This window comes from Pan paniscus, chromosome 21, assembly GCF_029289425.2.
Source record: "Pan paniscus chromosome 21, NHGRI_mPanPan1-v2.0_pri, whole genome shotgun sequence".
In the NCBI taxonomy this organism is placed as follows: Eukaryota; Metazoa; Chordata; class Mammalia; order Primates; family Hominidae; genus Pan; species Pan paniscus.
In genome coordinates, this window is record NC_073270.2 from 21,040,520 (window position 1) to 21,063,159 (window position 22,640).

General features: G+C 41.1%; 1 protein-coding gene across 13 annotated transcripts in view; it reads left to right on the forward strand.

The window, feature by feature from the left end:
• Positions 1-22,640, forward strand: part of CFAP61 (cilia and flagella associated protein 61) — a 305,696-nt gene that overhangs the window by 100,007 nt on the left and 183,049 nt on the right. For all 13 annotated transcript variants that reach the window (XM_055104782.2, XM_034947210.3, XM_055104783.2 and 10 more), the window contains 3 exons: positions 4,519-4,697; positions 6,866-6,905; positions 9,792-9,931. In XM_055104782.2, coding sequence (XP_054960757.1) covers positions 4,519-4,697; positions 6,866-6,905; positions 9,792-9,931 — 359 coding nt within the window. The remainder of the gene's footprint in view (positions 1-4,518; positions 4,698-6,865; positions 6,906-9,791; positions 9,932-22,640) is intronic.

Here is a 22,640-nt window from a genome sequence, read left to right on the forward strand (position 1 = left end):
CACACCTACCACCTCCTTTAGGACTTGCTGCACCAAGCCTCACCTCCTTACCTCTTCCCCTGCTATGATTAATCTTTTCTTCTGTATCCTCTACATGGCCTGGACTGTAAGTTGCATTTTCTACATAAATTATTTGCAAAAATTTTAGTAAATACAGCTTATCTCTCCTTCCCATTGCCCAAAAAGAAAACATTTTGGAGAGGCAAAACATTTGTAAGAGTTTTCTCTCTATCATATGCACATACATACACTCCTATCCATGTCTAGGTGTGTTATTAATGTATGTCATTTACATGCATCTCAGGATTTTGGAAGTCCTCCCTCCTGTTAAAAATTCAGGCCAAGGGGCATAGCATCTTCCACCAGTGCAGTGGCTATCCCTGGGGACTTCACCATCCTTTGTTGGTTTCCCTTCACCCCACCCATGCCTTTGCAGGTGGTCCGTTGGCCACTCCATTGGAGTGTCCCTTCTGTTCCCTGTCAGAAGCCTGGTGGTTCAGGAAGAGATTGGCAGGGTCCTGTGAACCCTGCTCAGGATCTCAGACTTTTCCTAAGAAGCAGAGGAGGGTGTTGTAGGCTTTTGAGTGGGAGGTTGGTACAATAAGGCATTTTCATTCCCTGATGATGAGCATAGTCCTGGAATTTCAGTAGTTTCCCAAGAGCCTCTTGGTGATGGATGGACTGACTCAGCAACAGAAGCCTAGAGAACCCTTGAGAAGGGAATGGAACATGGGGCTTAGTCATATCCGTAGAGGCACTGGGACAGATTCACTGAACACTAAGCCCAGACACTGAAGTTCTGCCAGAGGGCCAGGTTCTCCAACCCGTCTCCTCTCCAGATTCTGACCAGTGAAGGGGTCTACCCAGAAGTCAGCTAGGGATTGAAGTACCCCTTTCTCATGGCTAACACTGAACCAGAGAACAAAGCTTGGACCGAGAACACAAATGGGCTTCCTGTTTCTCCTTACTGAATTAAGTGCCCCCATGTGGTTGTAGGCAGGCCTCACCTGTGGGGCAGGGTCTCCCCACTCCCAGCTAATTGCATGGAGGGGAGGAGAAAACACACAACCTGGGAGCAGGATGTGCTGTCAGAAAGAGAAAGCACGATGCAGGCACAGGGTCCAGTTTTTGAATCTCACATTAGCATATGCTGTTGGAGCCCCACCCATATCCTCTAGCACTTATTCTTCCTGAGCACTCTGTGAAGACAAGGACTGCAAGTGCCTGGTCTTTCTTCCATGCCATGTTTGCAGCAGGGCAGGCTGTTTGGGGAAGCAGCCGTCAGCCAGTGACTGAAGGGATTGGAGAATCAATCTGCCAGCTCCTTCACCTCTTAGGTGGGACCACTCTGCACTGTGTTCTCTAGGCTCTTGGAGATCCAGGTGGGGTTGATTCACCATAGTCACCCACATCTTGAAACACCCCATGCTGGCAGCCTCCCCTTCCTCACCTCGCATGCCACTCCTCTTACAGAATTTCCTGGCTTTGCTCCCCAAGTAAACTACTGACTCTCAGACGCTTAATTCAGGGTGTGTTTCTGGGGCAACCCACACTAGGAGACTCACTGACCAGTTGGTCACTCCCTGTGCCCTAGGGAGGAAAGTCAGGGTGTAGAAGAGGACAGGAGTTTTCTCTCTAATATTCCTAAGAGGGTAGCCGTTCCCTTATGAACCCAAGCAAGGATGTGGTTGGAGGGACAGGATGCCTACCCCCACCACTGCATCAAACATGGTTGGAACCCCAGAAGGCACCTGAGTCAACAAGGTGGATTGATCTCCTATTTTTATCTCCTCTCCCTACCGAAGAAAAACACTGAAATGACAGTAAAGGGATAAAAAGGGCACAAATCCACAAAGGTGAGATGGAGAGGAGATATTGGAAGATAAGCACTTTAAAAATATTGAGAATAAAAAAATCAATGGAAGAGTTTACATTGGCTTAGCACAGCTGAGGAAGGTGAAACTCAGGCATCTTTATGGGAGGAGAGACTGGTGAAAAGTGTGTGAATTCTGCACAAGGCTGAAGACTGGAGGTTTGCAGAAGGTGGGGTGAGGAATTGGGCTGAAAAGCTGGGCAGTCTGATGTGGAGTGACTGGAACACTGGATCCCTGCAGACTCCAGTTAGGTTGTCAGCCACACCCCAAGTGAGAGGATAAAATGATTATTCTCTAGAGAAATTGAACAGAGGCTGCTGCTAATTCAGATTTAGCCTGTGCTGCATGGGCGTTGTAACGGGGAGGAATAGAGAACAGACAAGTAAGTGGAATTCTCCATTTCAAACAGAGGAATCCACAGCCCCTCCTCCAGCCACGCCCTCTCAATGCCAGGAGCCAGGCCTTGTATTAGTTTCTATTGCTGCTGTTACACATTACCCCAAACTTGGTGGCTTATAACAACACAAATTTATTATTGTGCAGTTCTGGAGGTTAGAATTCCAAAATGGGTTTGAGTGTGCTGAGCTTCAGGTGTAGACAGGGGCGTGTTCCTTCTGGAGACTCTAGGGGAGAATCTGTTCCCAGACTCTAGGGGAGAATCTGTTCCCTTGCCTTTGCCAGCTTCTAGAAGCCACTTGCATTCCATGCCCTGTGTCCCCTTCCTCCATCTTCAGAGCTGGCAGCGCAGCATCTTCCTCCCTCTGACTCAGACCTGCTGCCTCCCTCTTAGCAGATCCCTATGATTCCTCTGGGCCCACCCGGATCATCTAGGAGCATCTCCTCATCACAGAACCCTTCATGTGATGACATTTGCGAAATCCCTGTGCCCTGAAAGATAACATATTTACAGGTTGCAGGGACTAGTACCTGTAACATCTTTGGGGACCACAGTCCTCAATACAGAGTATTGGAGAACTTAAGTCCCAAAAAACTGACAGGCCCAAGGAAAATGCCTTCAGATGATGTCACTGAAGGTGGCCACCCAGTAATAATGCGAGATCTCTGCCTGATCACCCCATGAAGTGCCCCAGTTAGCCAGTGTCTGTGGAGTTTTGCCTCTCAAGCATGTTGCTTTTAGGAAGCTAAAAATGTGCTCTAACGATATAAGGGCCTAAATGATGAACAAAAAAGACAAGGAAAAGACCTGGAACTTACAAAATAGAAGCTGCAATACAGGCAGGACGGCAGAGCTGCAAGTCCAGATTAGAGGGGAGAAAAAAGGAAGCTCATATATTATCTCAAACGCCTGATCATTTGGAAAATAATAGTGACCAACACTTGGCAAATCTGATAAAGGAAGTGAAAAACTTAGCAAACCAAGTGAATAAAAACTAAGCACACAGATGAAAACATTGTCATATTACACTACTTTGCTCAGCAACAACAACAGAACTTACACATTCATATTAGTGTAAATACTTACGGATTTAACCCTGAATTGTGATGTAACTTTCCTGGGGGATAAGATGTGGGGAAGAGGGTAGTATAAGAGGGATTAATCTAGCCACTGCATCAATATCGAATAGGAAATTCTAAAAACTAATGAATTTAGAAATAGCACCATAAGCATATTGTTCAGAAATATAGAGGTAAATATATACCCAAATAAATGAAAAGGTTGAAAGTTCTGTTCAATGGGGGTAGAGACTTGGAAGGACAGAGAACTGCTGATTTTCTTAATAAATGTTTGGTGCTAATATTATTTTAAATTTTTCCATATGCATGTATTACTTTGATTTAAAAGAACTCCATGAGGGATCTCAAAGGGAATCATCTTCTGAGTTATGACACCTTTTTAGGTGCACCTAAACCAAGACAGAACAGCCTCAGCCCTGACTTTCCAGGTGGCTGTGGTCCACTGGACCTTCCTGGGCTCCACCTCCCCACCATAGTTACTCCCAGGACCACCTGAGCAGTCCCAAGATCCAAAAATTCTTGTATCACAATGAAAACAGCTTTGGGGACAGAGGGATTTTGCTTCCGGAGTTATTTATTATAATATGTATATAATACTATCACGCTCTAATCTCTACCCTGGGATGCAGTTAAAATATGGACCCTATGTCAAAGGCCAACTGAAACTATTTGTCTTGTGTGAGACCTTCATGTGAGAACTAGTTTTTTTTTTTCTTTGTTATTATTATTTTTTAAATTTTATTTTAAGTTCTGGGATATGTGTGCAGAACGTGCAGGTTTGTTACCTAGGTATACATGTGCCATGGTGGTTTGCGGCACCTATCAACCCGTCATCTAGGTTTTAAGCCCTGCCTGCATTAGGTGTTTGTCTTAATGCTCTCCCTCCCTTTCCCCCCGACCCCCCTGACAGGCCCCAGTGTGTGTTGTTCCCCTCCCTGTGTCCATGTGTTCTCATTGGAGAACTAGTTTTTAAAAACATTTTATGAATTTTGAGTATCTCATTAAGAACCTCTCCTTAAAACCAGGCCTGGCCCAGGATGAGTTGTTTCGGGTGACAGTCACACCTGTCCTCAGAACGGTGTCATGTAGAGACAATGCAGCCACCAGCCCACTAAATTACAGGGCATTGACAGGATTCTCATTGGCTCCTCCTGTCTCCTTGCTCTAGGACATAGAAAAACTCAGTGACATCTCCACTGGATATGCACAGTATCACCATGTCAGCAGTAGGAGCTTGGCATCGCTCATACTGCCTGAAGAGCCCGTCCACTTCCGCCCCATCTACAGGGGAGCCTCAGCTGCTTTTTGTATTCAGCTGTTTTGTATTGATGAGAAATATGAAGCAAGGCAAGTACTGACCTTCTGGCTGGCTGTCACAGTGAGAATCTTTTCTGGCATTGGTGGCCCAACATTTTAACTTTACAGAGCCAGTAATTTCCAAACCTGGCCCACATCCTAATCTCCTGGGGAATTTTTAAAAACACAAATTCCTAAGCCCCATCCAGAGATTCTAGTCCATCACATTTTAACAAGGCCTACAGAAGTGGGCTAGAAATCTGGCCTACCTATGTAACAATTGGGAATCTGGAAAATTATCACTTACATAACCACATGCTGCTCCCATTCTGTAAAGTTTGCATTTCTTGGATAATTTGAATTTGGGTTACTGGTTGTCTAGAGTCTTTGGTTGCAAGTAACAGGAAATCCAACCAAACTGGCTTTGAAAAAAAAATGGAATAATTGCCTCACATAACTAAGGATAACTCTGGTGGTGAGACTATTTTAAATATGGCTTGATCTAGGATTTATTTAGATTACCAAATCAAGGACCAGGTTTCTCTCTCTACCTCTTCACCCTGTGTGTTAGTCTGTTTTCATGCTGGTGATAAAGACGTACTCAAGACTGGGTGATTTATAAAGAAAAAGAGGTTTAATGAACTCACAGTTCCACGTGGCTGGGGAGGCCTCACGATCATAGGGGAAGATGAAAGCCATGTCTTACATGGCGGCAGGCAAAGAGACGATGAGAGCCAAGTGAAAGGGGTTTCCCCTTATAAAACCATGAGATTTCATGAGACTTATTCAATACCACAAGAACAGTATGGGGGAACCACCCCCATGATTCAGTTATCTCCCACAGGGTCCCTCCCACAACACGTGGGAATTATGAGAGCTACAATTCAAGATGAGATTTGGGTGGGGACACAGCCAAACCATATCACCCTACTTCCCTGCTGTTGGACCCCTTCTCAGAGGAGTGCCCCATCCTGGGCCTAAGACCACTGACAGTCTCAGGTCTCAGGTCTGCATCAGAATCCAGTGAGAAGGACTTGCCGGGATGGGCCCAGCTTTTTCCAGCCAAAGTCTCATGAGGCCTGACAGGACTGTGTGTTCATTCCTGAGCCAACGGCTGTGACAAGCCCATGCCACAAGGAGATGGAGAAGATGGGCTCCATCCCTTAGCTCATGCTCCATGCCAAATCTGCAGCTGGAGTCTCAGCTACATGGAATATCTGAGCAGGGGATAAGTTGACACCCAACAGCAATCCAGGGCTACAGCAAAGAGGAGGCATGCATGGTGCTGGGCTTTGTCTAAAGTCCCGGCGCCCACCAGACCTCACAGCCACCCGCCTCGCCCCTCCAGAACACCCACATGTTCAGTGCTTGCTGTTCTCCTGTGGTCTGGACACTGGACGCTGCCCTCAGTGCCTGGATTCCACATCTCCTTAGCACCCACCCCTCATCTGTTCACAGAACCATCTCGAAGAGGAAATAATTGGCCCATTTTGATGGAGTGGAAGGCTCTAGGGTGTCTTTTAGATGAGCAAGAATAGCTGGACAGTTCCTCTTCAGAGGATCTGTTTAAACATGTTCCCAATCTCCCAGCATCCCCTGTTGTACTTTAACTTTTTTCATCTTGAGTTTTTGGCTTCTATGGAGATCTGGGACATTGAAAAGAAATTCTTTTTATTCTAATTATGTTGTAGACATCTAAAACCTTGTAAAGCCTTTCTATATTTGTTGCTTTGTATTTCTTTTATCTGTACATTTAAATATGATTGTGCTTAGAGTATACTTTTTGAATTTTGAAACAGGAATTTGATGACCCAGTGTGGTTTGCCTATGAATGTACATCTGCAGCTAGTCAGAAAATCTTCAACAGATAAAAGGGAAAAAGATCAGAAGCAACCTATAATATTTCCCACCTCTCCTCTTAACTCTTCCAAAACAGAAGGGAAGGATCGGAGGCACAGAATGACCAATTTTGTGTTGGCTTTTCAAATGCACAGAGATTGTTAATTGATGTGAAAGTGCCTTCAGTTCTACAGAATACTTTATTACTGACATATGAAGCTTGCGACTTATGCACCCCATTAGTGTTCACCTAGACACACATTCTGACTAGTGGTTGGCTAATCGCTGCCCGAGGGGAGGGAGCTGTAAATCTCTGTAAACGTCCACTGATGTTGCATTTGCTTGCAGGGCACTGACAGTGCTTACTGTCTTGTTTACAGGTCGCTGGATTTTATGAATTTTGTTTTCAGTCTTTTTTCTGTAAGTACATGCTGAATTTTGAGAACTGATTTTGTAAGCTTAAAGAACTTATAGAAAAGTAAAATGCCATAAATTTATTGTGCTGTGAATGTTGAGGTTTGTGTTCGGAGAATAAGGTCAAATGGCATGTCATGAGCTCATAAAAATACAAAATATTGTCATTTTCAAGAATTTTTAAGTCATGCTATTTTAGCAGTTCTCTTTAAATGCAAAATTTCTGTTAGACATAGCTTTACCAGTGTTTTATCAGAATCAAATCATTCATAGTAATACATGAAAATGTTGGAAATTAAAGTGAATGACACTGTTATGTTATTTTATAGATTATGTTGGCCCCAAGTATTCTGAAACCATCATATTGCTTTTCTGAGGGTAGCAAAGTAGGGACTTGTTGATTTTGAGGTCGGCATTTCTTTCCCTACTAGTTCCTCAGGCCTGACTTCATGCCTGGCTGGTAGAGGGGGCTCAACCCACATTGATGAATGGGCCTGCAGGCTAATATCCAAGTACAAATAAGATTCTCCATGCCAGGGTGTCCCGGGCTTCTGCCTACATTCTTGTCTCATTATTGTCTAGGGATGAAGATCTAACCAAATTCTTACACTTCTTTATTGAGGGAAAGAAAATGAGGAAGGAAGTTTTGAGGGACAAAATGCATTTTTATAAAGACAGGCCTGTTAATTAAGTCAAGTCAACAACTGTACTTCTCCAGTTGACTGATTTCAAGAAAAGTATCTATTGCTTTACTTTTCCTGGATACTGTTTCTAATGAGGCAAAAACAAGTATAGTTTAATTATTTTGTCTTAAAACTATGTGATGTTAGGTTTTATTTCCTCATTTGTTATTATAATGAAGCTTTATAATAAGGCAATATGTTCTCCATCATAATTTTAAAAAATTGCTTATTAAGGCACTTTCCAAACAATGTAGATTACCCTGAACATAGGATTTACAAAGTCGGTTTCCCTCAAAAACTCCTCAAATAAATTTCATTAATTTTAATTATTTTCTACTTTAACGTCCATGTAAACGTAAATCTTTAACATTGTAAAAGTAATGCTGGCTTTAAAAAGGTAAAAGAGCTGTTTACATTTCAATTCTATTTGACTTCGGAACATGGACGACAGGAAAAAAAATAACCTTGGTTGCTTCATCCTTAATCCTTCAAATCCAAGATGAAGCAACTCATTATAGTTAGTCTCTCCCTCCCAGAGGAAGCCCACCCAGACTTGGCACCCAGTCCTTATTTTCAACTTGAGTATTTTAGCAACTTCACTCTCAGGTTCCCCAAAAGGAGTCCTACTAATTTGCTAAAAAGAAGGAAGGTAAGGTCAAACAATGATTCACTCCTTTGAGTTGCACAAATGTCCCCAGGGTTTTGGATTAGCACAAGTAATGCCTTCACAGGGTTCAAGAGGAGGCGAGATCCCAAAGGGACAAATTAGCTTCGGGAAGAGCAGGCTGCTTCTGCAGGGACCTGGCAGAGGATCAGGCAGCTGCGTGAAGCTCAGATAGCCTAGAGCAGCACTGTCCAGACATGGAGTGTGAGCCACATTGGTAATTCTGAATGTTCCAAGAGCCACAAGGAAAAAAAAGAAAAAGGAACAGATGAAGTTTATATAATATCTTTTATTTAACTTAATATGTCCCAATCCTTTTTTTAAAGAGATAGGGCTCACTTTGTTGCATGCAATGTCACAATCATAGCTCACTGCTGCCTCAAACTCCTTGGCCCAAGGGATCTTCCTGCCTCAGCCTCCCAAATAGCTGGGACATGCCACCATGCCCAGCTAATTAGAAAAAAAATTGTAGAAATGGGGTCTTGCCATCTTGCGCAGGCTGGGCTCGAACTCCTGGGCTCAAGTGATCCTCCCATCTCGGCCTCCCAGAGTACTGGGATTACAGAAGTGAGAACTGTGCCTGGGCAAATTTAATCATTTCAACATATAATCAATATGAAAACTTATTAATGAGCTATCTACAATCTTTTTCTCGTACTAAGTCTTTGAAATCTAATATATATTTCACATTTATAGTACATCACAATACAAGTACTAAATTTTCATCAGAAATAGTTCATCTGTATTTGTATGTTATAAAATTTACAGTTGGATACCTAGATTCACATAATCCAAGCACACATAAAACTTTTCCAGTAATGGAATTAAGTATCCATTTTTTTAATTTAAATGAATTTAAATGAAATAAAATTTAAAATTTAGTTCCTCCGCCAATACTAGCCACATTTCATTGTCTACTGTACTGACAGGGCAGGCCTAGAATAGAATGAATGGCAGCCCTCAGGACATGCAAGTCCTCTTATGTCTGCTAACTAAACCCACTGCCTAGGTTTAATCATGCTCATGGATCTGTTCACCCAACTGGGATCACGTCATGATAAAATACGTACACATTGTTTTATGGATAATCCCAAAATTTTAGAGCCAAAAAACGCCTGAAGTATCATCCTCCCATCTCGCAAGAGGAAGGGACCACTGGTGTAAGGTCACTTAGTAAGCAAGGGACCTTTGCTAGGACACCATGCTACCTCATTGACTTGGTGACACAAGTGAACTTACCTGTATGAATTGTCTTGGTTTAAAAACTACTTCCACAGAAGAGTTATGCTGAATGACTGCCATTGTTTATAAGATTCATTTATTCAGGTTTCAGTGAGACACAAAGATACTTTTTCCGTGCTCTTGTAGTTGCTTATTTCCTGAATTTTATGTGATTATTTTCCAAATTATAGGAAAGGTAATTTGAATATCCTCTCCTTAATCAACACATTTTGCTTCTATTTTTCTTGGTGTTTTTTAGAGGAATTTGTTTTTTGATTAATTTTTTCTATTCTTTCTCTGTGTCCTGGTTTTTGATGATGTTAGGATAAGAACTTCTGTGTAATTTCTCTGCCCCATCTCACCCCCGAGTTCTTCCTCATCCAGAACTTCGTGAAAATGGTCCCTTTCAACACCTGCACCCTCGAGCAGGACCTCTACGTCTTCCACCGGGCTGGATTGCTCAAGTGAGTAGACACATGTTTGGCCACACAACAATCCATGAAATTACAGAAGAGAAGGGAACAAGGAACTCCCTGCTATTTTAATTTAATAATTTATTTTAAATATCATCTTTTATTAGAAGAGGTCTTGATTAAGTGATTTTAACTAATACATTTAGAGAAAGAATGGCACTTGAGAAGAGATTTGTCCTGTCAGATATTAAAACATAATATAGCTCCACAATAATCAAGACAATGCCATGTTGACAGATTCTGTAGGCAGAACAATGTAGCACAAGAAACAGATCCAGTATAGTAGGAACTCAGATTGTGCAGATTGATCTTTGTATGTGAGTGTGTGTATATAATACATTCACGACAAAGTGTGTGTCACAACAGTGGGAAAAGGAAGGATTCTTCTGTAAATCATGGGACAAAATGGAGGTAGAAACTTTTTTTATACTCTATCATAAAATAGATTCCCAGGTGATTAAAGAGTTAAATGTAAGTATTGAAAACATAAAAATTAGAAAATATATTTACAGTGCTAAGTTCTGTGCCAAGTTCTGGGAACACAATGGTGAACAACATGTAGACATGGTCCCTGCCTTTTCAAGGCTTATGGACACACAGAGTGTAAAACTGCAACTGTGATGGGAGTAACCAGTCCTGGGCATGTGGTACTGAGCATGGAACATTGGGAGAGTTGGCCCAGCCAGGGGAAGCTTTCTTGAGAAAGTAATACGGAGTGCTGGATGAGGAAAGTGAGTGAAGATTGATCTTTATCCTGTCTCAGAATGGGAAAGTTCTTTTTAAAACATGAAAGAAAAAGATTAAGGTGTCTTATACTATACTGAGTTTTTTGAACCACCTGATTTTATTAAAATGTAACTGACCAACAGAAGGATGTTTTAAACAAATATGGCAGACAAAAGGTGGATGTATTTAATATATAAAGAGCTTTAATGAATCAATAAAAAAATCACTTAATACCTAAATAGAAAAATTAATAAAAGGCATGACCAGACTGTTTCTACAGGAAAAAACAAAAAACAAAAATCAGTATATATTTAATACCTTCTATCTTATTTTTACAAAATGTTCTGAGGCTCATCAAACTGCACCCTTGAAATGAGTGCATTTTATTGTATGTAAATTAGACCTCAATAAAGTTGATGCACGATCTTCTGATGAAAAGTTTGGTGGAGGAGTGTCAGAGAGCTCACTCTATAATTGCTGTGTTAACCTTTTGAGTGAAACTTTGAGAAACATCCTAGATGTTCACTTCATAATTAGGGACTGGTTAAATGAATTTTAGCAAATGAATTTAGTACATTATGATGACGACTTGAAGAAATAAAACCAGATTTCTATATCCGATGTGGAAAGATAGCTAGGATGGTGAGAAAAGCAGTCAAACAATAATAGTACAAGTACTAATAGTAAGGATAATTAACAGTTATTGAGGGTTTATAATGTGCCAGGCGCTTTCTTAATAATCACTTTCCATGTGTCAACACTCACAGTGACCTAATTAGTTAGGTATCATTATTATCCTCATTTCACAGGTAAGAAAACTGACACACAGAGAGGTTGAGTAACTAGTCCACAGTCCACACAGCAGAAAGTGGCAGAACTGAAATCGGAACCCAGGCTGTTAGCTTACAGAGCCAACTCATGACCACCCCACATATTGTTTCTCGACATGGTGTGGTCAGTGTAATCCCATTTGATTGTTGTGAAGTGTTCACGGGTAGCAGTCAGCACTAATACTAAACTGTTGTATCAGAGTGACCCCTAAACACAACTGCCTTGAGCCAGTTCTGTCTCTGTCCTGCAGTAGTCCAGACAAGAGCACGTGGTCTAAGGAGAATACCAGCTTTTTCCCCATGAAGTTGTCCAGGAACCGAAGTTCCTTCTCTTATTGCCCCTCCATTCCATAGAGCAAGGGTTACCTAACATATCCAGAGAGAAGCATGAGGTGTGGGAATTTGGATGGAAAGGAAAGCTACATCTTTATTCCACTAACCTGTAAGTGAAGTTTAATGTGTCCTTCCATTGTGACTGGAGCTAGCAGGTCTCATAGTGTTAGCAGAAACCATGACTTCATAGCCAGTAGAAATGACAGATATTTTCGTTCATGTTTTTGTTGTTGCAGATGTCTCAAAAATATCACATAATATTTACCCTACTTTGAAATTTCAGTAATTTTATTCTTAACCATAATTTATTATGTAATGCATTAACAAAGAGGCACAGGCATTACTGTAACACATTTTTAAAAACATTTTGCTAACTGTGTTTCAATATAATTTATAATCCTTTGTGTTTTATTTTATGAATGTAGAAACATTTGTCTGGGAAGGAGTTCATAGCATCACCAGAGTGTCAAAGGGCTCTGTGGCATGCAAGAGTTTCAGACCCACGGCCAGAGTGGACTTTTCTTCCTTGTGCTCAGAGCTAGCTCGGAGCACCGTAGCCACATTGCAGCCCACAGGGAAGGGTGGAATGAGAAATGGAAGAGGGGAAGCACTTTCCTCTTAGGGGACATGAATCACCTCTGTTCATATTATGTGATCAGGAACTTGGTTGCATGGCCCTACTTAGCTGCAAGGGAGCCTGGAAGATATGTTGCTGGTAGGTTGGGCATGTGTCCAGTAAAAAACTCAGTTGATTCCTTAATTAAAAAGAAGAGGAAAAAGGATACTATGGGAACATTATATCTAGTTTTTATCTTGTGTATGTATAGAAGTTCTAAAAAGGTACACAGGATTTCATTAACCTTATATGCCTCTGGGAAACAGGACTGGGAATTGTAGGTGAAGATGGTGACTGACTTTGCATTATGTCTATCTGTTATGTTTGATTTTTTTTGTTTTAATTAATAAACTTTTTTTTTTTGAGACGGCATCTCACTCTGTTGCCCAGGCTGGAATGCAATGGCACAATCATGGCTCGCTGGAGCCTCAACCTCCCAAGTTCAGGTGATCCTCCCATCTCAGCCTCCGAAGTAGCTGGGACTACAGGCATGTGCCACAACACCTGGCTAATTTTTGTATTTTTTTGTACAGACAGGGTTTCATCATGTTGCCCAGGCTTATCTTGAACTCTCCTGGGCTCAAGCAGTTCACCCACCTTGGCCTCCCAGTGTTGCAATTACAGGTGTGAGCCACCACACCTGGCCAATAAACTTTTTTTCCAAAAAGTAGTTTTAGGTTTACAGCAAAATTGAGCAGAAAGTGCAGAGAGTTCTCACAAGCCCCTTCTCCACCACCATACACAGACTCTCGCATCATGAACATCCAGCACTAGATTGGAACATTTGTTGTAATCAGTGAACCACCACTGACATATCATTATCACCCAATGTCCATAGTTCACATTAGGGTTCGCTGTTGGTGTTGTACATCCTATGGCTTTGGACAAACGTGTAATGACATGTATCCACTGTTATGATAGCACACAGAATAGTTTTACTCTGCTGAACATCCTCTGTGCTCTGTCTGTTCATCCCTCGTTTCCCACAACACTGTCAACCACTGATCTTTTTACTGTCTCCATAATTTTACGTTTATAGAATGTCATAAAGTTGGAGTCCTGTTAGTAGCCTTTTCAAATTTGCTTTTTTTTCATGGATTAGTATGTTTTTCCATGTCTTTTCATGACTGGCTAGCTCATTTCTTTGTAGCCCTGGATAATATTCCGTTCTCTGGATGTACCACAGTGTGTCTACCCATTTACCTACTTGAAAAACCTCTTGTTTGCTTTCAAGTTTGAGCAGTTATGAATAAAGCTGCTATAAACATTCATGTGTAGGTTTTTATGTGGGTGTAAGTTTTCAGCTCATTTAGATAACTACCAAAGAGTGCAATTGCTGGATCCTATGACCAGAATATGTTTAGTTTTACAAGAAACTGTCAAACTATCTGACAGAGTGGCTGAGTCATTTTGCATTCCCACCAGCAGTGAATGAGAGTTCCCGCTGCTGCACACCCTTGCCAGCATTTGGTGTCATCAGTGTTTTGGATTTTGGCCATTCTAATCAGTATGTTAGTGTTACCTCACTGTTTTAATGACATGTGGTGTTGAGCATGTCTTCATATGCTTATTTGCCAACTGTATATCTTCTTTGGTGAGGTGTCTGTTTAGGTCTTTTGCCTATTTTTAAATGGGTTATTTATGTTGAATTTTTAAAAATCAGTGGGTGTGCAGTACTTTTGTGATAGAAAAATGTAGTTAATTTTTTCTACACTGAGATTTTAAATTGTATTATGATTCAAGTAGAATTTTTAAAAATGTACTTTATACTCCGCATTCCTAAATGCATTGGTGACTTTTTTTCTTGGAGTTTTCACTCTGAATAAATCCAATTGAATAAAGACACTGGAGATGGAGAGCAATGAGATGATACAGATCTAGGAAGGAGACATCGATCTGGCTATAGTAGCGGCCTTGTTCTTAGTAGCTTTAATTACATAATTTACATTCATATTCTTTTCTTTCACACTCTTTTACTATGTCCATGCATTACTTTTCTTAATAATAAAATCTAAATCTTTTAAATGATGAGTCTTTCCACACTTGTCTGGGAATTAGTTTGGTTGCAGTGGGGCCCTGGCTTTTCTTCGTAACCTTTTTCAGTGCCAGCTTCATTTTCTTGAATCACTTGCATTTAAAATTGGAGCACATGATGTATACCTGGGTTCTTTTCTGAAATATTAAAGACTCAGAAGCTGAACTAGTTTTTGTGTCTTTAACAAGTCATGTGTTGTCGCAGTTGCCACCTGAGCCCTCATCAGGAACCCTCCTTCACAGCCTCCTCCAGTTTGTCGCCAGCGCACCCGCCAGCCCACACCAGGTTCCCTGCCTGTGCACCTCTGTAGCTTCTCTGAGTGCCATGGTTGTGTCCATTGCCTTTTTCCATTCAAGAAGCTATGCACGGTCCCATAGGGGAAGACATCCCTCGAAACCCACACGCTTATCACCATTAGGGGTGCACATGCAGTGGGCAGTTGTTTTCAACAGAAAGCATAGATCTCCTCTTTAATTCTTTTAACCTTATTATAAGCATAAAAAGCTTTTTAGTGAAACCACACATTTAATGTTAAAAATGGTAGCTTTACCTGTCAATATTGCTCAGTTCCTATAGGGAGTACAATATTGTTCTTCCCTTTGCTCTTTTAAAGTCCGCACTCCTGCACCCTCTTCAGGCAGCTGATCGTGGCTGCAGGAGTGGAGGAGAGAAAGGAGGGTGGCCAACCTGAAGAGGCTTCTACACAGATGAGAAGGGAGAGCAACCCCCACCCTTACACCCCAGCAATGTTTGTATTAAAAAAAAATGAGTGTGCTAACAAATGAATTTGACGGAATTTCATGTCACACAAAATGAAGTTCGGAAATGTGAGAGTGGGAGCGACCTTAAAGAAGACTCCATCACCTTGCTGGGTTCCTGGCATCAGTTAGCCCGAGGTGGCAGTGCCTGCACAGGGCCTTCCCTTTCTGTCCCCGCGTCCTCATGGCATTCTCTTTAAGTGCCGAGATGTTTCCAGTCAGTCCCCTGCACCTGCAAGTCAGCCAGGGGTGCAAGAGGAGTCCAGGTGCAACAGCCAGGGTCCTTTGTAAGTCAGGGCACTATCCAGTGATGCTCAGTGACATTGCACCCTTTGTATCTGTGAGGACTCACACCTGGCTTTTAGAAAGTGAGGCTTTACAAGAGATTGTTTGTCCCTTAAAGAAGGCCATCAGGGTGGGCTGGATGTACGGCCACCATGGACCGTGGAATATTCCTCCTTCTTGCTCCTTAGCACCTGGCTTCCCTTCTCAAGTTTACCTCATTTTACTCAAGGACAGTTCTTTCTTCATATGCTCTTCAGTTCCACTGCAAGTGTGGTCCAGGGATTGGCAGCAGCAGCATCTACTGAGACTTTGCTAAAATACAGAATCCCAGGCCCTGCCCCAGGTTTTCTGAATCTGTGTTGCTAACAAGTGCACCAGTTGACTTTCATGCACATTAAAAGTTTAAGAAGCACTGTAGGGGCTTCTGGTTTTTTTTGTTTGTTTTGTTTTGTTTTGTTTTGTTTTGTTTTGTTTTGTTTTTGAGACAGAGTCTCACTCTGTCACCCAGGCTGGAGTGCAGTGGTGCAGTCTTGGCTCACTGCAAGCTCTGACTCCCGGGTTTCACGCCATTCTCCTGCCTCAGCCTCCCAAGTAGCTGGGACTACAGGTGCCCACCATGACACCTGACTAAATTTTTTTTTTATTTTTAGTAGAGACGGGGTTTCACCGTGTTAGCCAGGATGGTCTCAATCTCCTGATCTCATGATCCACCCACCTCGGCCTCCCAAAATGCTGGGATTACAGGCGTGAGCCACTGCACCTCACCGGGGCTTCTGCTTTTTTAATGGGTACATCATCTGGTAGAAAATAATTGTGATTTATTACAAAAGAAACTATCATCAGAGTGAGCAGACAACCTACAGAATGCAAGAAAAATTTTGCAATCTATCCATCTGACAAAGGTCTGATATCCAGAATCTATAAGGAACTTAAACAAATTTACAAGAAAAAAACAACCCCATTAAAAAGTGGGCAAAGGACCATGAACAGACACTTCTCAAAAGAAGACATTCATGCAGCCAACAAACATGAAAAAAAGCTCAAAATCACTGATCATTAGTGAAATGCAAATCAAAACCACAAAGAGATAGCATCTCATGCCAATCAGAATGGCGATTATTAAAAAGTCAAGCAACAACAGATGCTGGCGAGACTATGGAGAAATAGGAACAATTTTACAGTGTTGGTGGGTGTGTAAATTAGTCCAACCATTGTGGAAGACAGTGTGCTGATTCCTCAAAAACCTAGAACCAGAGATACCATTTGACCCAGCAATTCCATTTCTGGGTATATACCCAAAGGAATATAAATCATTCTATTTTACATGCACGCATATGTTCATTGCAGCACCGTTCATACTTGCAAAGACATGGAATTAACCCAAATGCCCATCACTGATAGACTGGATAAAGAAAATGTGGTACCATAGAATACTATGATACCATGGAATACTATGTAGCCATAGAAAGAAATAAGATCATGTCCTTTGCAGGGACATGGATGGAGCTGGAAGCCATTATCCTCAGCAAACTAACACAGGAACAGAAAACCAAACACCACACGTTCTCACTTATAAGTGGGAGCTGAATGATGAGAACACATGAACACCTGGGGGCCGGGAGCGGGGAACAACACACATTGGGGCCTGTCAGTGGGGGTCCAAGGGGAGAGAGAGCATCAGGATAAGTAGCTAATGCATGCTGGGCTTAATACCTAGGTGATGGGTTGACAGGTGCAACAAACCACTGTGGCACACTATGTAACGTATATTTGTCCTGCACATGTATCCCAGAACTTAAAATAGAATTAAATTAATTTTTTAAAAAGAACTGTGATTATCCGCCTTCCAAATACAGATTTTCTATAAAACATATAAGCCATACCTACTTTACTTTTTATTATTTTATTTTATTTTATATTTATTTCTTTTTCTAGACAATTTTAGAAGTTTAAAGGCCACACCTACTTTAAACCTTTTATGATCTAGTAATATTTTGGTACTGCTGAGTTATTAGTTTCTTCTGTATATAAATATAACCTTTTGGTTAGATTTGTAAGAATATGTGGACTATAACAGTTTTACATATTTTTTCTATTTATACCAAGTAATGCTTCAATTTATCTTACTTGTTTCTAGTTCCTGGCCCTTTCTTTTTTCATACACACCTTCCACCTGTGGTTTTCTAAAACCATTTTTTGCATTTCAAAATTTAGGTTAACGATGAGAATGCTTTCATTTGGAAAGGAAAGAAAAACCAACTCAGAATGGCTTCCACTGTAGGACATGTACTGGCTCACATAAGCAGGAGGTCTGGAGATAGGCAGGGCTTTAGGGTTTGTATCTCCAGGGTCTTGGTTTCTTTCCTTTCTTCCACCCTCCCTCCATCCTGAAATTGACGTCGATCACATTGACAAAATGGCCACTGGGTTCCGGGGTGCAGGAGGAGAGCGCTGGCTGATGTCTGTTTTCCTTCCCAGAGACCCCAGCAAAGCCCCCTCATTCATCCAGTAAAATCCACAGCACTGACTGCATACGTGTGCCAGCTTTATCCCAGGTGCTGGGGAAACAGAAATGATGCAAACAGATAGAAATTCTTGCCCTCACGGGGGGCCTGCATTCTAGATGGTGGAGAAAGATGGAAAGAGATCAAATGCACAGTATATAGGCACTAAGGGCAAATATGAAGAGTATAGCAGGTGTGGAGAGGGGATAGGAACTGCTGAGTGGGAGAGGGGCTGCCATTTTGCCTAGGGTGACAGGAAGGGTGGCCATGAGTAAAGACCTGAAGGAGGTGAGGAGGAGCCACTTGGGCATGGTGAGGGCACAGGTCCTCCACACCTACTCTTTAAAAATGTATCATGTTCTTCTATTTTTTGCTTCACTTCTCTTTACATTTGGGATGAATTGTTTCTGCTCTTAAGTTTGGTTACTTTAAATTTCATGACCTTGTGTTCTGGTCCTCCACCTAATTTCATTCTTCTTCCCTTGGGAAATTATATTTGTGTCTGTCATCTGCCCTCTGGCTGTGCTGGTGAGCACTGGGACAAATTATTCATTCTGTCATTAGTGATGGCTACCTCTTCTGTCAACACATTCCACACCCAGGTTCCCCCTCCTTTTGTTTAGTGACTACAGGCCTTTGAGATGAGAACACTTCCTAATGTTTATGTTAACTTGCACTTTAATTGTGGATAAATTAAATGCTTCCTTTATGATACATTTTCTTCATATATTAACCTCTAAGACACTTCCAAACTTAATACGGGATGAGTGTGTGCTGTAGATGATTCTTCTATTTCCGCTGCTTGCTCATTCTTGACCTACCCACTGGCTTTTCTGTCCTCTTGTTTATTCATTAGCAGAGAACATATTCAGGTGAATTGGTCGCCCACTCCATCTTGCCACCCTTTCACATGATGCTTTTCTGAAATTTGACATTTTAAATGTGGGGAAACGTTTCAGATGTATTTGGCTAACCAATATTTATTGTGCTAGGAATTATTTTTTATAAATAAATATTTACTGCTGAGTTAGATCATACAGCCATCAACTTGGCTCAGTAAATAAAATGCATTTAGCTAGTTGTCCTTTAATCGATTCCCCCCCTCACCATTTCTGTTTTCTTTGCTTTTCTGTGGGTGGCTCACACAGAAAATTACCATTGTTCCTATTTCAGGCCCGTGTTATTGTGGAGAGTGTTTTAACATCGTCAGTCCTTGGCCCCTTCTGCTTTTAATCAGTCTCCTTAAACAGAACCCAATAGAAACTTCATTTTTAATTTTGTGGGTTTTATTTTCTTTATTTATTTATTTTTGATTTAAACTGAAATACTAATGGCTATCAAATTGTTTCATGATTCTATTACAAAGATCACTTCTTTGGAATCCAGAAAGACTCAGATCACTTTTTCTTTTCCCTGTTATTTCATTTTTATTTACTGGTATTAAAAAACTTCCCTATTTTCTGCAAGACATAAAGGGTATCCAGATAGGAAGAGAGGAAGTCAAACTATTCCTGTTTGCAGATGACATGATCCCATATCTTGAAGATCTCATAGTTTCTGCCCCAAAGCTCCTTAAGCTGAGAAACAACTTCAGCAAAGTCTCAGCATACAAAATCAATGTGCAAAAATCACTAATATTCCTATACACCAACCACAGTCAAGCCTAGAGTCAAATCAAGAGCACAATCCCATTCACAATTGCCACAAAAAATAAATAATATACCTAGGAATACACCTAACCAATGAGAGATGAAAGATCTCTACAAGGAGAACTACAAAACACTGCTCAAACAAATCAGAGATGACCCAAACAAATGAAAAACATTCCATGGTCATGGATAGAAAGAATCAATATCATTAAAACGACCATACTGCCCAAAGCAATTTATAGATTCAATACTATTCCTATTAAACTACTATTGACATTCTTCACAGAACTAGAAAAAACTATTTTAATATTCATATGGACCCAAAAAAGAGCCAGAATAGCAAAGGCAATCCTAAGCAAAAAGAACAAAGCTGGAGGCATCACCCTACCTGACTTCAAACTATACTGCAGGGCTACAGTAACCAAAACAGCATGGTACTGGTACAAAAACAGACACATAGACCAATGGAAGAGAATAGAGAACCCAGAAATAAGCCTGTACACCTACAACTATCTAATCTTCAACAGACCTGACAAAGCAGTGGAAAAAGGATTCCCTATTCAATAAATGGTGCTGGGATAACTGGGTAGCCATGTGCAGAAGACTGAAACTGGACACCTTACTTACACCATATACAAAAATTAACTCAAGGATTAAAGACTTAAATGTAAAACACAAAACTATAAAAACCCTGGAAGACAACCTAGGCAGTACCATTCTGGACATAGGAATGGGCAAAGATGTCATGATGAAGACGCCAAAAGCAATTACAACAAAAGAAAAAATTGACACATGGTATCTAATTAAAGAGCTTCTGCACAGCAAAGGAAACTATCCACAGAGTGAACAGACAACCTATAGAATGGAAGAAAAGTTTTGCAAACTATGCATCTGACAAAGGTCTAATATCCAGCATCTATAGGGAACTTAAACAAATTTACAAGGGAAAAACAACCCCATTAAAAACTGGGCACCTGTAGTCCCAGCTACTGAGGAGGCTGAGGCAGGAGAATGGCTTGAACCCACTAGGTGGAGCTTGCAGTGAGCCGAGATCACGCCACTGCACTCCAGCCTGGGCAACAGAGTGAGACTCCGTCTCAAAAAGAAAAAAAAAAAAAAAAACTGGGCAAAGAATGTGAATAGACACTTTTCAAAAGAAGACATACATGCAGCCAACAATCATAAGAAAAAAAGTCTACCTCACTGATCATTAGAGAAATGCAGATCAAAACCACCAAGAGATACCATCTCACACCAGTCAGAATGGCTATTACAAAAAAGTCAAAAAATAACAGATGGAGAGGTTGCAGAAAAGCAGGAATGCTTATACTCTGTTTGTGGGAGTGTAAATTAGTTCAACCATTGTGGAAGACAGTGTGACGACTCCTCAAAGACGTAAAAGCAGAAATAACATTCCACCCAGCAACCCTACTACTGAGTATATATCCAAAGGAATATAAATCATTCTAAGGACACATACACACACATGTTCATTGCAGCACTATTCACAATAGCAAAGACACGGAATCAATCTAAATGCCCATCAATGGTAAAGTGGATAAAGAAAATGTGTTACAGATACACCATGGAATACTATGCAGCCATAAAAAAAGAATGAGATCATGTCCTTTGCAGGAACATGGATGGAGCTGGAGGCCATTATCCTTAGCATACTAATGCGGGAACAGAAAACCAAATACCACACATTCTCACTTATAGGTGGGAGCTAAATGATGAGAACACATGGACACATAGAGGGGAACATCAGACACTGGGGCAAATCAGAGGGTGGAGGATGGGAGGAGGGAGAGGATCAGGAAACATAATTAATGGATACTAGGCTCAATACCTGGGTGATAAATAATCTCTACAACAAACCCCAATGACACAAGTTTACCTATATAACCAACCTTCACGTGTACCCCTGAACTTTATGTAAAAGTTGTTTATATATATATAACTTTTACGTATATATATAACTTTTACGTATATATACATATATATACGTATATATACATATATATAACTATGTACATATATAACTTTTATGTATATATATAACTTTTATGTGTATGTGTGTGTATACACACACACACACACACACACATAACCTTGTGTCTAAAACAATTCATCCACTCAATTTGGGATTGAAAATCCCAATCTTTTTCCTTCCACTTTCATATATGATATTCTACTTTATTGTGTGTGTGACCTGATTAAATATTAGAAACCCTGATCCTTGAGGTCAAAGTCAGCCAAAAACAGGGAGAAGCAAACCTCTTGTGAAGCAGGTGACCCAGACTGCAAGACTCTGAGGACTCAACAAGGGGCCAGTTTGGGTGGGGCTTCATCACTTCTTCACGGAGAGGTGTCATTTCCTGAGGACTAATAGATTCGGGCATTCAAGTATGTCAGAGAGAGAAAGCATAAGAGAGAGGTGACCTGGAGAGGTAAAGCCTTGTGAAGCCCTCCGGAGACCTTGCTTTTTCTGTGGATGGAAGAAGCCATGTGGATGGGTAATGAAAAACATAGCTAATCTCCCTCACTGATTCAAGGTGGCTTTAGAACTATGCTTGCACCCTTGGGAAAAGAACGCTAAACCCTTCTGGTTACTGAGTACACATTCGCTTCTGGGAAGATCAGGCAAGGTGATATGTGGAACAGGTAGAGGGAGGTGGGAATGTTCTCCTTCCTGGCTATAGGCCATGGGACTGAAAGATGGGAGCCACCATAATGGCTAAAATGAAAGAATGACTAAAATGAAAGAAGCAACTTCCTATTGAAAACTTGCAGAGAGATGAAAGTAGGGCCACGTTTAGGTGCATCCAATGAGCCACCATCTTCTGAAGTCCTGCCAGGCCTAAGTCGGTACATAATCATTGAAGCGGACTTTGTTTTATTGGATATTTATTTAGCAGATTTAAAGTTCATTCCACAGAAGGTCTTGGTATCATTTTATAAACC